The sequence below is a fragment of the Cibotium barometz genome, chromosome 49, assembly GCF_041138505.1.
Source record: "Cibotium barometz isolate CiBa-2024 chromosome 49, ASM4113850v1, whole genome shotgun sequence".
Lineage (NCBI taxonomy): Eukaryota > Viridiplantae > Streptophyta > Polypodiopsida > Cyatheales > Cibotiaceae > Cibotium > Cibotium barometz.
The window spans coordinates 17,910,366-17,927,149 of NC_141094.1; the positions used below are offsets into that span (position 1 = coordinate 17,910,366).

Below are 16,784 nucleotides of genomic sequence, written 5' to 3' on the forward strand. Positions count from 1 at the left end.
ATCACCTTACATGTCACTGGACCCACAGCATGTTCAACTCAATCACCAAGCGATTAGTATACCCTTGCAACCTCTTCACAAAGAGTATTGACTTCTGTTTATCCTTTTTCAATGTCAAAAGAGACATCAGCATGTTGTGTCTTGATTAAAACTCGATGAGGGAGAAGAGATGCTAGAGAATCTTAGTCTGATGAAGGCACTGAGCCTTCCTTTCAAGGTGTTCACACATTTCACTTGAAAGTTTGGTTTGTTTTTCTTATTCTACGAGATGACTAGAGGCTCTAGCTCACCAATCGGATCCACATAAACGGCAATCGCAGCAAGGCAATCATCAGCATACTTTGAGAGAAAGGATGCAGCACTACCTGGTCTCGCAGAGCGGAGGCCTGATCTCTGAGGACGGAGGCTGCCGTCTCGATGGTGTGAACGACAAGCTCCTTGTTGGAGGCGGGCGTTTGCTGCCCTCCTCTGCCCGATTGAGCGATCTCCATCCCTGCCAGAGCATCTGCCAAGGCGGACGCGTCCTCGGAGAAATTGCGTTGAGGCCTGTGGAAGGCGGCAGGGTCCCGTGGCCCTTGCGCGTGATACTCCGACGCCGCATTGTAAGAAGGCCCTTCACGCCCGTACTCCGCCATCATCTCAGCTGTGGCCGATCGGCTGCTTGTGTAAGAGTCATTACCCGCTTGTTGCGTTGTAATCGCTGAGCAGAGCAGGATCCCCTAAATTGCACTTGGAGGTATCCAATTCCACAAAAATTTACCTGATCTCCACAACACAAGTACGCTGCTTCAAAAACCCAAAGGAGCTACTTGAGTCTGGCCAAATTAAGAAAGATTAACGAAATTTGAGGAGATACCACTACCCTTTTAAACAGCCATCCAAAACAAGGGTCATAAAAGCTATTTTCAAAGAAGATTATGGAGACTAGTGGCTTGACCCGTCCTCCTTGACCGGCATGAGTATTCTTATTTGTCGATCACAAATCAGTGCAGTAGAGAGAGGTGTTGCTTTAGAGTCCCAAGATCATGGGTTCAAACCCTCATTGCGAAAGCGATGGCATGTACAGGTGTGTTTTTTTTCTTGCTTTCTAACTCCAAACAATTGAAAGAAAAAAAAACACTCATCTTCGAAGGATAAGTAGGGATAAGCCTTATATTTGAAGCTTAGATAATCACATAATGATTGCCAACCTATATATAAACACATAATGATTGCCATATATATACTCCTAAAGCATTTAATCTCATTGAATAAAGCACCAAACTTGGCGTAAATAAACAGCCAGCATTTCAATCCAAAATAATGTTGACAATCTGAACACACCTGAACAAAGTTTTAAAACAATCTTCGGACAACTGGATTATCTCTCCTTGGAAGCCTGTACTCCTCACCTCCATCTGGCAAAAAAACATTAAACAAAAAAACATTAGCTAGTGAAAGATAAACTTTTCGTGAAAAAAAAGAAGGAAAACAACAAAACCTTACAGAACTCATTCGGTGGATCAATATTTGACGCGAACGGGGTTTGAACAGGCTTGTAGACAACAAACCGAAAAATTATGTATTGTCCAGTGCCTATGACTCGAAAATCTAACCTATCAGGCTTTTCATAGTCCACAAAGATTACATGTACATGAAGTTGATCCGCGATCTTTTGTAATCTCAGACTGTAAATTCCTAGGAGCCCAAAGCTCTCGTTTTGTAAGGGTCTCGACCATACAAACCCAACAATAATTTTGGTTCTAAAAAATAAAGATATTCCCTGTTTGCGAAAAGAATGTATCAATAGCAACATAAATTCATCAAACAAAACTCAAAACCTACATAAAAAACAGGTTTCTATATATACCATAAAACATCGGTGCTCTCCAACAATTCGATAATTAAAAATGCTGCTGCTTGTCCTTCCCAAAATGGAGGGTCTACAATTCAGCCATGAATATTACATAGATTATGGAAAACAAAAATACCTGAATTATAGCAATCTCAAAAATAATTACCTTCAATATCTTGGCCATCACTGTAAATAAATGAAAATGATCTCCTTGCCGCCTCCATCCTAAGAAATATACCCCTGATATCAAATATAACACTCACAACACTAATAATTTACATAACACTTTAAGGTCTCCCTCTCTCTCTCTCTCTCTCTCTCTCTCTCTCTCTCTCTCTCTCTCTCTCTCTATATATATATATATATATATATATATATATATATATATATATATATATATATATATATGTTTAGTATTTTGTGCCAAGCAAGAAAAATAAATAAAAGCAAGTCAAAAGTAAACATTTGCTTATCCAAATGTTCAAAACAAATAGGAACTCACCAACACCCGTCCGCCAGCTCAACAATTAGAACCACCTCTTGAGCAAAGACAGGACACTCTCTTTTGTGGATCTACATGGTATCTTTAGCTAAATGCAAGTAGATTTATACACATGAATTCAATAATACCAAAGAGAGAAACATCAATGTGAAAGATTGCACAAAAAATCAACATAGATTGCACATGTTACATCATTGGAAACATTTTTTTCATTGATACAAATATCTCTATGATTGTAGTCTCTAACGTTTGTAAGCTGCTATATATCAATAGCTTGTTCTCTGCCTTCTGGGCATAGTTTAAATTTACATCCTAATTTAAGTCATTTGGAAGACCTCCTTGTAGACAACATTGGTTATGAAGACTTTAGTTGAACCTTCTATGCTGCTTTCCTGTTCTATATAATGATTTACACACACTTTCACTGCATCAGATGATCTAACACGTGACATTAGCAACGTACAATTGTCCATGCGTGAATACTTGTGTGGCCAAGTAAAGTCCCAATACACTCGATGTTTGTCCTTGGGACTTATTTATTGACATACCAAAGGCTAACCTTACAGGAAATTGTCTCCTTCTCATGTCAAAAGGCAATTGCAGCATAAAAGGTATGAATGTTATCCTAGGAATAAAGACCTTGTCTCCAATGTTGGTACCTGTAACGATTTCTACTTCTATCACCTTTGAGTGAAATTGCTTACATATCAATCTGGTACCATTACAAAGTCCTCGCCGAGGATCCAAATTACGGAGTAGCATGATAGGAGCATTAATCTTTAGAATCAAGCGATGAGGAGGGTAACCACCACCCAAGTTCAAACTGTTCAAGTACTCAATTGGGTACAATATTACGTCATTCTCGGAAGAAGCAACTGAATCAGCATTGAGGTATTCTCTTTCAAGACCGGGCAATGCACTCAAGGCTAGTTCATTAACCTCATCAACCTCTAGATTTGGTGGTACAAGTATAGCACAGTCTTTAAAGAAGCATCCATATTCCTCCACCCTCTGGAGATCTTTGTATACCCATTCTACCAAACTCAAAATGGAGTTCCCATGGATCAACATTCGTGGTGGTATTACCACTCTGCCTTCGTTGTTTGGATGGCCTATAGAGCCGTCTCCAATTTGTAATGTCCATTTGATAAATTCTTGTTCCATACAATCATAAGAACTCTGTCTAACCCTCATGTTTTGGGTGAGCTTTAGAACTTTCACATATCTCCAAATATGTGACCGGCATAACGTTGCATCAACAATGTCCTCACGCGATCCCTTTGGCACAATCGGTAAGATTTGCCTGAAGTCACCAGCAAAGAGCATAACTTTGCCACCAAACATTGAATCACTCTGCATAATGTCTTTCAATGTCTTGTCCAGTGCTTCATATGCGTACCGATGCATCATTGGAGCCTCATCCCAAATAATTAACCTTGCAAGCTTCAACACCTCCGCCAATGGGCTCTTAGCTTTAATTCCACATGTGCTAGAAGCATTGAGCACCAATGGAATTTTAAAACGTGAGTGCGTTGTATGACCATTTGAAAGCAACAATGCAACTATTCCAAATAATGCACATGCCAATGCAACTTGATTCTCTCCACATAATCGTGACAGCAAGGCATTATAAAGATAGGTTTTGCCTGATCCACTTGGTCCATCAAGGAAAAAAATACCACCCTGGTTCAAAGAAACAGCCTTAAGGATAGTGTCAAATGCTCTTGATTAACAACTATTTAGACTCCTTTCCATGGAAACGAACAAATCAGTATGCTCAACAGAATCAAACATCATCTCTTCCATCAGCAAACCATTGTTGACATTGGCAATACTTGATCTATTGGGAACATGCAACCCTTCAAAATCATGCAACCGCTTTTCATACTGTTGTAAGAGGTCTTGCATTTGCAACAGAGCTTGATTCTTTGCTATAGAGCTTTTCATAGTGTTGTAAGAGGTCTTGCATTTGCAACAGAGCTTGATTCTTTGCTATAGAATGACAAACACTAACATATGTACACCTCTTTACAAGTCATGGAAAAAATCATTTGAAAGCTCGATGGAGAATTTATTCCAAAGGTGTCAAGGGGATATAGGCTCACAAAAAACCATTATAATGACAAACAATTAACGCAGCTGGAATCCTGTTTTCTGAAATGCAACTTCTTGGAGACACATATACCACTCCTCATCACTCTCTAGCATTCCTTTGGCTTCACATGCAGCCTTGAAACAGGGATACAAATGTCCATTCACCATTCGTAAATCCTCAAAAGATTTACAACCTTTGCACATAGTAAGTAACCTTTGCACATAGTAAGTAACATGTGCAAGTAATATTGCTCACCTACACTCGGAGTAACATTATACATACGTCCGATCACATTTTCCCTTTTCCTTTTAGTCCATGAGCGCGAAGCTGAATTCCACACCCACTTGCAAGGGAAATCAACATATAGTAGGCTACTTGCATCCGTAGTCAAAGATGTTCTTTGGTTTCTGTCAACTAATCACGTCATGTAAATCATCCTGAACATTGAATATCACATTGTTCTGCATTCGGAGATGGACATGCAACCTTTGTATATCAGGCTTTTCATCATGCAAATCATATTGGTATATGCACCGACATGCCTCTGACGTAGACACGTACCGCGCATCCAAATATTGACTAACCTCATTAATAACCCCGTGTGAGTCTTGCAACTCTATAGTAGCTCTATCATGTCCTTTGTATACATACTTATACAAATACTTTATGGCAGTAATAGTAGAGCATACTTCAATGTTAATATGGGCTTTGTATCTCATAGACAAAAAAGGGTTATATGGAACAACCCATCGACTATCCACCCTTTGATCCTTTACCTGTATGAAACTACCATCGTCTCTCCGCATGAGTTGGATATCCATTGTCATCAACTCTAGTAGTCTCGCAAAAATTTCGAGGGTACCGATGTTTGCACCTCCCATTGTACAATGACTAATTATGGTGTGCAACGCAGGAAACATCACCTTATCAAGAAGTTCAGCACATACCAACATATCATAGTGTGCAATCTCCACCGGCTTACTTCCACTTTCTAATATCAATAATATATGTGCTTGGCAAGCCTCTTTTTTGAAATTCAATAACAGACACAAATCCCAACACCTTTCCAAATATTGCTTTTTTCACCAATAAGTGCATCATGTCCTAGTGTTTCTCATAAAAGACCCGAGCTGTCAAGTCAAGTCGATCTTGGGGAACCTAACCAGGCAGTAAGGCATTGGTTATTTCATCCCACTTAGGATTGCAAGTGAAAGTAATAAACAGGTCAGGTTTACCCATCTTCCTAACAATTGCCATTGAATCTTGGTACAATTGATGTATATATCTAGGGCCCCTGGTATATGAAGATGGTAGAACTACCCTGCACCCAGCAATGCCCCCAGCAGAGACTCTATTGACCCCATCACTTTAATTAGCCATATCTGCAAGACCTTGGTATACTTCAGCACGCAATGCTTTCTGATTATTGCGTATCCACACTAATCTAGATTCTTCCATGCTACTATATGCATCAGCAATGTATTGTTGCAATAGTCGACCACCGCGCAAAAGGCGTGCATTTGTATCTTCCCTTATTTGTAGTCTATATGCATAATATTACTGTTGAGTTACGGCCTTTGTCTCCTCATTTAAACCTTGTCTATTCCTACCATTGAGTGGAATTCCAACATGCCAACCATCCTCGCCTCGAGGAAATAGAAGAACATATAATAGAGGCATATACAAACGGTGCAGGTTAGATATTTTTTTTATAGCGCCTGTGCGCGACACTATTTGAATATCTCTATGCCCCACATGTAAATCGTCCCCTTGATCCGGCATGATAGCTACTACCTCACTTCCTGTAGGAACCAAGTATTGCCTTGAAGTTGAACGCGCTTCAGTGAGATGACCATTCTCAGATCTGCATGTGGACTTGACTGCAACATTTCTCTCATTGTACGAAGAGCACAGGCATACAGATTATATCCATACATCATTGTTTGCAACCTCTTAAGTACATTACAATTTAAAGAAGGCATCCTATGAGGTCTATTCTCAATTCATGCTCTGTATCGTACACATATAGTTGGGCAAATCGAGGAGCCACATCTCGTGTTTCATCGGGTATTACAGAACCAACACGATGATAAATAGTACCATGGATTCAGAAATTAAATGCTCCTAGCTTACCTTGGCAAGTATATATTGTGGGGTGCAACCTTGAGGCATTCGATCTTATATACAATGTGTATAAAGATCATATTACCATTGGTGTGGTTGTCCTAGAAGCGGCACATGGAGTTGGGGGCATGACATGGGATTCTATCATGTTTGGAAAGGTGGTCTTCACATTGTTAAAAATGACATGTGAGCCTAAACAATTCATTTTGTTGTCATTTCTCAACCTCAAACAAATGGCAGCTATGGAGGAGGCCCTTGAGAATCTTTCATGCAAGTACCATATGCAAGTTGGAAGTGTTGACTTCCTACCAATGATCAAGAGTCTTGCTTTTGGGGCCATGGATTCATTTGTTGTGTTGACACTCTTGTGACCATGGAGAAAAGCTTCATCAATCTAGATCGATATGTTGGAAATTCCAACAAGCCATGCATTTTGGATAATGAATCCATTGAAGCCATTGACAAAGAAGGAAAGGATGGAGAGCTTGAAGAAGAACAAACTATTGCAAAGGCCATATTTAGAAAGAAAAAGAAGGTCATCAAGGCTACAATCAAGGCATTCAATGATGCACATGAGGTTGTATGTGATATATTCTCATGTGGTGTTGCATCAAAGCTCGCATTGGAACATCGCATGAAGACTATTGCAGTGGTGTGCAATAGTCAAGAGCAAAGAGAGATTGAAGCGGCATGTTGGAGAGCCCATGAGAGCGCCAACCCACCTACAAGTGCTCAAGAGGTTGCTCCCATTGATGCTCAAGCTCTTCACCTACCGCCGGAGGGTGTGGATGAATCAAGCCAAGACATAGCAAATATTATTATGAAAGAGAGGTTGAAGGCTACTTCAGGTGTTTGAACCTCTCTATCTCTAACTTTTGTCAATGAGAACACTATTCCTCAATGAAGAATGATATTCTAAATGTAATTTGATGGAGAAAATGTGTTTTTATGAAAAGGTATACTAATTGTGCTTTGGTATTAAATGAATGCGTGCATGAATGCAAAATATACTAGAAAAGTTTAAATCTCAAATTAGTCTCAGTATTGTTGTTTTGAATTTTATTTTCAAGTATATTGTATAGTGGAAGAAGCAATTTCTTGTATGGTAGCTAGAATGCTTGAATCAATTCCAATTGCATTACTTTGATCCAAATATTTGTCTAAAGTGTTGGATCTTTTGATGTTTTACCACATGGTGGTCAAATATATAGGAAGAATTTTTTTTGTATCATATAGCTACAATGCTTTTGCCAATTGCAATTGCACTGCTTTGATTGAAATATTGGTATGACTCATATTATCAAAGGTGTCAAGTTGGTGTCTATTGATATTTGGCCACATGGTCGAATATTTTTCCTCTTAAAATATGTTTTTCTAAGTATGATCTACACATATGTCCTATATGCATATTAGTGTGGAAGTGTTGTAGCATGTGTGTATGGAAATATATTCTAAAATGTTCATTGCAACTATATGCATTGTTGCTTCTTAATTCAATAGTCCTATAATATTGTCTTTTGTGATCTTTGGTCACATGGTCAAAAATATGCTTTTATGAAGTATCTTGTGGTCATGTAGCTAGACACTTCATTAAAAAACTTTAGAATTTTACCTTCCGCAAAAATGATGTGACAAGGCAACAATACATTCATGTCTCTAACTTATACCTTGGTGTTTATAAATTCTTTCAACATTGGAGACTAGCTCAAGGTTTTTGGGTTGTGATTTCATAGAAGACTTGATTGTTTTGTAAACAAGATCATCGTGGAAGAGTGATATTCTAACTATATTTTGATGGAGAGAACGGGCTTTGATGAAAAAATATACCAACTGTGCTTTGATATTAAATGACTGCAGTATGAATGCAAAGTATACTAGATATATTAAATCTCAAATTAGTCTCATTATTGTTGTTTTGATTTTTATTTTCAAGGGTAACGTAGATATCCTTTTTCCAACTTAGAAACATTCAGCACAAATATAGACAAAAAGAATATAGTGTGCTTTGATCTCAAATAATTCTAAGTAATATTTTTTGGGATTTTCTTTTCGAGACTATTAACCACACATACATATTCTTTCCAACTTACTAGAAAGAGCTAACCAGAATTATAACCATACTATTATATTGTCTGGCAACTATGCATATGTAGTCAAAGGTCAAGGGTTGGAGAGAGAGAGAGAGAGAGAGAGAGAGAGAGAGAGAATGCATTGATGTCCAAGCATCATGTATTAAGATAAAGTGAAGTAAAGAAGAAATTCCTTAGGAAAACACACATACTCTATAGTTTTCTAGTTATTTTTTCAACATTTAATTTGCTTTATTCTCATAGATAAGGTAAACTTTTCGGTTTGCTATAAAAATACAAATATTTCTATACAAAATGCACAAAAAATAGGTCTATTTCTCAAAGTGGGACTTAGGAAATTCCCAAATTCCCCAATATGGTATTGGTAGTTAATGATAGAGAATCTCTAAGTTTCTCCCCAAAACTAGCTCTGATCTTCTTTGTCTCTAACATAGTCGTTCTTTCTTTTTCTAAGTCTTCTCCAAATTAAGCTCTCGTCTTCTTCTTCCGTGTGTCTTTTGCTACACAAAATGGCAACCTGTAGAAAGCCTCATACTAGCATTTCAGCTATTACTGTATTCAATAGTTATAATACGGACGATGGGACATGGATACCATCTACAATTACAATCGGGAGCTGGGTACTTTTACAGAGAAGGAAGAGGAAGAGGAGAAATACTAATGAATTTGTGGAGCCATTCAAGGGACAAGTTAAAGAGTTCAAGGTATGTGAATCGAGCAAGCGTGTGGCAGAGGTACTAATACAACATGTTTTCTAGCATGTAGAATTGAGGGTGAAAAAATTTCCTCCTGGTCTTCCACGATATCGTCCCAACTGTGAGTAGTATCTTAGTCAAAGCTTATTTTGTTTTAAAAGTGTTTAATTGTTATTATTATGTAATTTTTTATCCATTCAATCATGTCTCCTTGTTGTTTTAAAAGCGTCTAATTGTTGTTTTAAAAATGTCTAATCATTTGGTTTTATGCAGATATTTATACAACCAGTGGAGAGTATAAGTGGGATTTTTGATGCTTTCCATGCATATGTAGGAGAACAAATTTACAAAGGAAGAACTCATAGAGATCTTGCAGACCACAACATATTTATGCAGATATTTATACATCCAATAGGATAGACTGGCAACCAGTGGAGAGTATAAGTGGGATTTTTGATGCTTTCCATGCATATGTAGGAGAACAAATTTACAAAGGAAGAACTCATAGAGATCTTGCAGACCACAACATATTTTTCTATGATATGCAGTACTTAGAACCAAGCACATCTTCTGGATGGGGTCGTTTGACTCCATTACCCCTCCCATTATTTGGAAGCAAAGATTGGCCATTGCCAACTTCACAAACTAGTGAAAGTTACAGGATCAGGTTGTATCACGACATACAGAAGTCTCTTAAGGCATCTGTTGCAACAACAAAGAATGTCAAGCTTACTATTTTTATGCCTATCGAAGTGTTTGTTGACTTCTTCTTTGATGAAGAAATAAGAAATACTTCAACAATGTTTATTTGCAAGTCAAGTAAGGCACTGGACTTTTTGGACAATGGTTGGGACATGAGAAAGACAGAAGGCATCATTTCTGTTTTGGAGAAGAAGTCAATAGTTTACAAGTACATTATTGGCTCTCAAAACTTTATTGCAACTTTTCACTACACCAGATATCATTATGTTAATGGCAACCTTGTTCCATTAGATCAAGATTTGGAGTCAGATCCCGAGAATATGCCTCTAGTAATGGAGATATATTTGGAAGGGAAATTGCTTACAATGCTGAACACACTATCTAAAACATCTCTTTCTCAAATTAGAGAAGACCTTACATATGAGGAGATTGAACAATTGCCAAAAGATTATACATTTACAATTGATTCTAAAAAGGTAAACCATTTATATTTACATTCACCATTTAGTATGCTGTGCATAACATTATGTAATATAACACTAACAAAACCCCTTTTTTTACAGGTGCCAAGGCGAAAAGAGAAAATGACTTTCTGTAAAGAATCTGTCTCTCATACTATTCACTTGATTAATCATTGAATGATGACAGTATTGAGACATTGTAACTCTAAAAGCAATTGTATATATGAAAGATTTTTTTCTTACAAAACAATGTCAGGTCTCTTACAAAATTAATGTTAATGTTACAAATGTAAATATAAGTCTAATGATAGTGACGCCAATAAGAAGAGTCAGGGGCACGGGAGCGACGTGTGATTGAGAGGTTGACTGTGCTTGGGACTGAGAGGGGGCCATCGATTTTGCTCCTCTTGCAGCCTTTCCATTTCTTCCCATACTGTTTCTTCTCTTTCCCCCTCTGCCTGCAGCTTGACCTGCCTCCTGGAGTCCACCCACTCATCCACCTCCGCTTGCAGCCTGTCTCATAATCATTCAGGGTAGCCACATGTTCTTCGACTTGTCTTTGCTGCTCCTCATCTCGCTGACGTATTCTCTCTGCAGCTTCCCTTGTAAATTCATCCACCCTCTTGATCTCTTCTTTTGCACGATCATGGACAGCCAAAATAATTCTTTGTACAGATTTTATCCTGAATTGTTTTACGTGCAAGGGAGCATATTTGTTCAAACTTATTTTCTGTACACAGAGAGAAAAGCTTTGTTAGGGACATTATAGCTACGTTTGATTATGCAAGTCTATGTTACAAACATCACTTACATCAGGAATATCAAAAAATTTCTTTATTAAAAGATAGGCATTTAGGACCGTCCTCCATCCAGAGCTGACATCATTTAGCTAGACTGGCACCCTTATCCTACGATACTTCATGCGTTGAATAAGGTTCGGCTCCATTAGGAGATGTTCCAATGCATATACAAACTTTTGAGCACATCTGAGAGGTCCAAAAACCCGCATCAACTTATCTTGCGTAAATAAATATACATGCTTATGGAAGAGGGAAATGTCAATAGGGACTTACTCTCTAACGCGGCCATGATATTGCTGAACAGAGTTAGCAAAATAGCATGTGTTTTGCTCAATATCGTACAACAAACTCCAGTGTCGGCTGAAAAAAACAAGGAGGACATAGGTGTTATTAAAGAAAACACATATAGATTACCAAATATTTGATATCAATTTTAAACTTAACACGAGACTCACTCTTCATCATAGTAAGCCATGAAAACAAGTCTTGCCAAGTTGAGGTTCACTGGTTCAAACACCAGGACATAAGGTTCAAAAATGTTGAGGTTTCATTTTGTAATGCTGCTTGCGGAAATGAGAGGATCCACACTATACGTATAATTTTGGACCTCTTCTGGTAGTAGTAATATACAATACCTAAAGGCAGCAATGAAAAGAACAAAGAATTAGTCCACTAGTACTTACAGATCAGTCATGCATCATACTATATACATCATACATTGTATATACTACACGTACCATAGTAAAATATTGACAATGTTATCTCTAATTTTGAATGTGTCATTCCTCAAAACATTTAAATTGTATGCATCCAGACGCCTGACAACTCTTTGGCCCCGAAGTGAAAAAGCCGCTCTAACCGGTGAAGCAGCCTCCAAAACTCTCAATTCTCTGATATTGTCTGCTTCAATCAGACTTAATTCCCTCTCTATCCTATCTACATCTTCTTCTTCTGCAACAATTTCAACTTCAGCGGAGGGCTTTGGCTGTGCTGCAGTAGCCTCTGGTTGTGGTTGTGCCTCCGGTTCTAGTTGTTTGTCAGGTTTTGCTTGAGGGGCATCATCACTGAAGTGTTCAAGTCTTAACCTGCTCTGAGAACGGGTGTCCTTGTCGTGAGGAGCATGGGAGCTCGAGGATGGAAAGGGGGAACTATAAGGATACATCGCATTTGAGGATTGCTTAAAACAGAAACAGGAACAAGCATCTGTACCGCAATTGAGGAAGGGTATCAAAATCCCTCAGCATTATTGACGCCTATGGGCATGAGTGACGAGAAGGTAAGCATCTTAAAAAAACTCGATGATCCAGTCCTCTCATTGATTTCTTGAAGACACAATAATGCAGATGATTGTCACCGCATGCCGATACTCCATTGCTTCGTAAATTTTCCTCACAATCCTCTAGAAAGGGAGCCTGGATATCGCAGGCTACATGTGTCGCTCAATGCGACGAAGCTCCTGTAAAACTGCCCTATGAGCTTGATACCTCCTTGTTCTGCCTTGCGCTTGCTGCAGTGACTCGGTAGGTCTTTCAAGCCTTCGAGCAGTTGTCTTGGTACGAGCCATCTAAACAAATAAATAAAGCGTTATGAGAACAACATTTAAAAAAGTCAAGCGATATAACAAAAATAGGATTCGAGAGTACATTATATCGCTTTGGTACTGACTCCATGACCCCATGATTCACAGTGGGGTCGATACCAAGCGATATAAAGCAAACAGGATTCCCAAGGCCTTTGAATCGCTTGGTACTGACCCCATAAGACCAATGTTATCACATTGGGGTCGGTACCAAAAGCGAAAAAAAAAGACAGGATTCCGGAGGCCTTTGAATCGCTTGGTACTGACCCCATGACTCATAGTGGGGTTGGTACCAAGCGATATAAAGCAGACAAGATTTCGGAGGCCTTTGAATCGCTTACTGTGTGAACGTTATCACAGTGGGGTCGGTACCAAGCGATATAAAGCAGACAGGATCTCGGAGGCCTTTGAATCACTTGGTATTGACCCATGACGCACAATGGGGTCAGTACCAAGCGATATAAAGCAGACAGGATCCTGGAGGCCTTTGTTTCGCTTGGTACTGACACCATGACTCACAGTGGGGTCAGTACCAAGCGATATAAAGCAGACAGGATTCCGGAGGCCTTTGTTTCACTTGGTACTGACCCCACCATGACTCACAGTGGGGTGAGTACCAAGCGATATAAAGCAGACAGGATCCCCGAGTCCTTTGTTTCGCTTGGTACTGACCCCGTGACTCATAGTGGGGTCGGTACCAAAAGCGATATAAAGGAGACAGGATCCTGGAGTCCTTTGTTTCACTTGGTACTGACCCCGCGACTCACGATATAAAGGAGATAGGATCCCGGAGTCCTTTGTTTCGCTTGGTACTAACCCCATGACCACAGTGGGGTCGATACCAAGCGATATAAAGGAGACAGGATCCCGGAGTCCTTTGTTTCGCTTGGTACTGACCCCATGACTCACAATGGGGTCGGCACCAAGCAATATAAGGAGACAGGATCTCGGAGGCCTTTGTTTCGCTTGGTATTGACCCCATGACTCACAGTGGGGTCGGGACCAAGCGATATAAAGCAGACAAGATCCCAGAGGCCTTTGTTTCGCTTGGTATTGACCCCATGACTCACAGTGGGGTCGGGACCAAGCGATATAAAGCAGACAAGATCCCAGAGGCCTTTGTTTCGCTTAGTACTGACCCCATGACTCATAGTGGGGTCGGTACCAAGCGATATAAAGCATACAGGATCCCAGAGGCCTTTGTATTGCTTGGTACTGACCCCATGTCCAACGTCATTAAAGTGGGGTCAGTACCAAGCGATATGAAACAAACAGGAGTCTAGGAGTCCAGAGGTACCAGTATCGCTTGGTACTAGACCCGTGGGCAATGTGAACCAAGGGGGTCAATATTAAGCGCGATATGGGACCAGAAGGACCTCGATGAAACCCTGAGCGCTTTGTACAAACACTATTATCAACATTCACAAAACAGACAGCAAAACGTTAATAGAGGGTCTGAAAGAACTCTGAAATACCTGTAATGGATGTAGAGGCTGATGGCGTTTGGCTCAGTTTGGGGGGCGTTGAGGAGGTTGATGTAGTCGGAGACTCGGAGGACGATGGATGTAGCAGCGATGGCGTTTGGCTCTTGCTATTTTGTCGGAGACTCAGGTGAAAAAAATGAACACATGCAAGAAAGTCGATGAGTGAGCACATAGTACATACCATATTCACACGTCGTTAATGTGGCCGACCTTTTAAATGTCCGCATGAGTGGTATGAGTCGATAACGTCCCAAAACTCCTCGTATGGTACTAGTTTTTTAAGTCTCAAATCTCCCTTCTTGGGAGGAGCAGTGTTCGGGGAGGATATTTTTGAGAAACGTACCCAAATTCCCATTGGACTCCTCTCAAACCAGCAAATCAAGCAATTTGGGACATACATTTTTAGAAATTTACAATATTTCATAAAGTTTCTTTGCATGATGCTAAAATCCTTCTAGGTGTAAGTCTTATAGGAAATCCTCAAAGCTAACCGCCTCTATGATAAATTGAGACACCCATTTGCGTTGAGTTACCTACGTTGAGTTACCTACGTTGCCGTCCCTCTGCATTCACCATCGCCATCGCCATCAACATCGCCGTCCCTCTGCATCGCCAACGCCATCCCTCTGCATCGCCAATGCCATCGCCAAAGCTTTCAATATTTTTTGTAGGTATGCCCATCTCTCCCTCCCTCCCGCCCTCCCGCTCTCCCTCCATAAGGTTTCAATTGAAATCAAATTTTCTAGAGTAGTAGTGGGTTGCAAATGTGTAAACATGAAGGCCAAGTAAGTTTATAGGCCTTTAAGTCGAAGCTTAGGGAAGGCCTGGAAGACAGACTATTTCAGCTTACAAAATACAACTAAAATGCAAAATATGCCGCTTGTATGTTTTTTATTTAATATATATAAAGGCTTCATCTTAAAAAAAAACAATAAAACTTATTGACCCCTTTAAGTCTCTTTAAATTTAGGGGTCAGTACCAAGCGGTGATGGGCTCGTGAATTCCACGTGAGCCCTCTATTGCTTGACCCCTCTTTTTTTGGTGCTAGTACCAAGAGACAGGGGGGCTTGCATATGTATATCCAAATCTCCTTATCGCCAAGTACGACCCCATGTATAATAAGCGTGCATGTTCTAATTGACTGAAATGTTTTTTTAAGCATGTCTTCGAAAGAGTTGGACATTGTCTACGAATCGGATGGCGAGGCAGAAGAGTCTTGTGCAGAAAAGCTGTTTATGTTCTTGTACAATGCACAAGCCCACGAGCGTATCTCGGAGTTGTCTTCAATGTTCAACAAGGAACTTTCTCTTGAGAACGTCATTAATTCTTATAGGATTGTTGTTGGTGACCGTGAGCAGGAGTATGAAGGCACTGTTTCTGTCAATATCGTTATGTCCGATGGTGAACGATATGTTCATCCATCTGATTTTACAACATACAAAGTTATGAAGAGGAGGCTTAGCTATTGTCTTGAAAAGATTCCCTACTGTAGCAATAGAGTACAGGAGAAATGCCCAATACACTCAAAGAAGTGTCGCTTGCTCCAATTTAGTTATGGTTTTCTTTGTTTTTTGCATCTTCTTACTGAGGACTCAGAGCCCGAGACAGTGACTTTGGCAAGTACTCAAGTGCCAATTGAGGATGATGGGGTTGAGAAAGAGGTGGCTATCTATAAACCCAGTAGAGGAGAGGGTAGAGGTCGAAAAGGAAACCTTTGAGGCTAATACATCCCTTATCCCCTTCGATGTAGCACCTTCTTCTAATGAGAATGAACAAGGGAGCTGTCACTACCTTCCTTGCCCAGCTTTACTATGGCAACCCAAGCTGATTATGTATTATTAACATACATTATGCAACATTTCAATATTCATGAAGACTATTGCTTGGCTGCCTTAGCAAATTTTAGTGAAGCAGACATGGACTGGATCGAGGAAGGAGTTGACAATTATCTACTAGCTGATTCTGCAGTCCAAGACTCCGAGTACCTTCTTGGCAAGGAGATATTAAAGAAGATGTTCGATGAAGCTATGAAACCCAATTGCCTTCCGAAGAGGAGGCTGCAGTAATTGCCGACCATCTTGGTTTGGCAGATATGGGTAAATTTTTGGCACCAAGCGTGCATGAAGACAATAAGTCCACGATCCCTTTGTGGTGGACAAGATCCATGCTTGAGGGTGATGAAAATCAATAGGTAATAGAGCTGAAGATTTTTCAAACTATAAGAATTTGATTTACGCAGACTTTGTTGATTGTGTAAATTAAACATATAACATTGGTACCAGGTTTTTGTATATGATGATGATTTCCTGAAGAGAGCAGGAGGCTCAAGATCATCCGGAGCTTCCACTTCAAAGTCAACAGGCTATCGAAAGGATGTTGCTCTTGCTCAATATATAAGACATTTGAATCATCAAAAG

The 16,784-nt window shown here is 39.8% G+C and overlaps 2 protein-coding genes and 1 pseudogene across 51 annotated transcripts in view; 2 read left to right on the top strand and 1 right to left on the bottom strand.

Annotated features, from left to right (window-relative positions):
• LOC147610367 (uncharacterized) overlaps positions 1-980 on the bottom strand; it is an 80,102-nt gene extending 79,122 nt beyond the window's left edge. For 21 of the 50 annotated variants that reach the window (XR_015264000.1, XR_015264001.1, XM_086785953.1 and 18 more), the window contains exon 1: positions 366-795. Coding sequence is in view for 48 of the 50 variants with exons in the window: in XM_086785953.1 (XP_086642079.1) it covers positions 366-638 (273 nt within the window). In the remaining 2 variants the exon portion in view is untranslated. Of the gene's footprint in view, positions 1-365 lie in introns of all 50 variants that reach the window. The other 29 variants (XM_086785981.1, XM_086785969.1, XM_086785980.1 and 26 more) reach the window with 3 other exon arrangements.
• Positions 981-6,683: 5,703 nt separating this feature from the next.
• Positions 6,684-7,411, top strand: LOC147610368 (uncharacterized; annotated as a pseudogene).
• A 1,743-nt stretch (positions 7,412-9,154) lies between these two features.
• Positions 9,155-10,680, top strand: LOC147610369 (uncharacterized). The gene is made up of 3 exons (XM_086786566.1): positions 9,155-9,461; positions 9,737-10,518; positions 10,606-10,680. Exons 2-3 carry the CDS (start codon positions 9,883-9,885, stop codon positions 10,678-10,680), a joined length of 711 nt encoding a protein of 236 aa, XP_086642692.1. The 5' UTR covers positions 9,155-9,461; positions 9,737-9,882.
• The last annotated feature ends 6,104 nt before the right edge of the window (positions 10,681-16,784 follow it).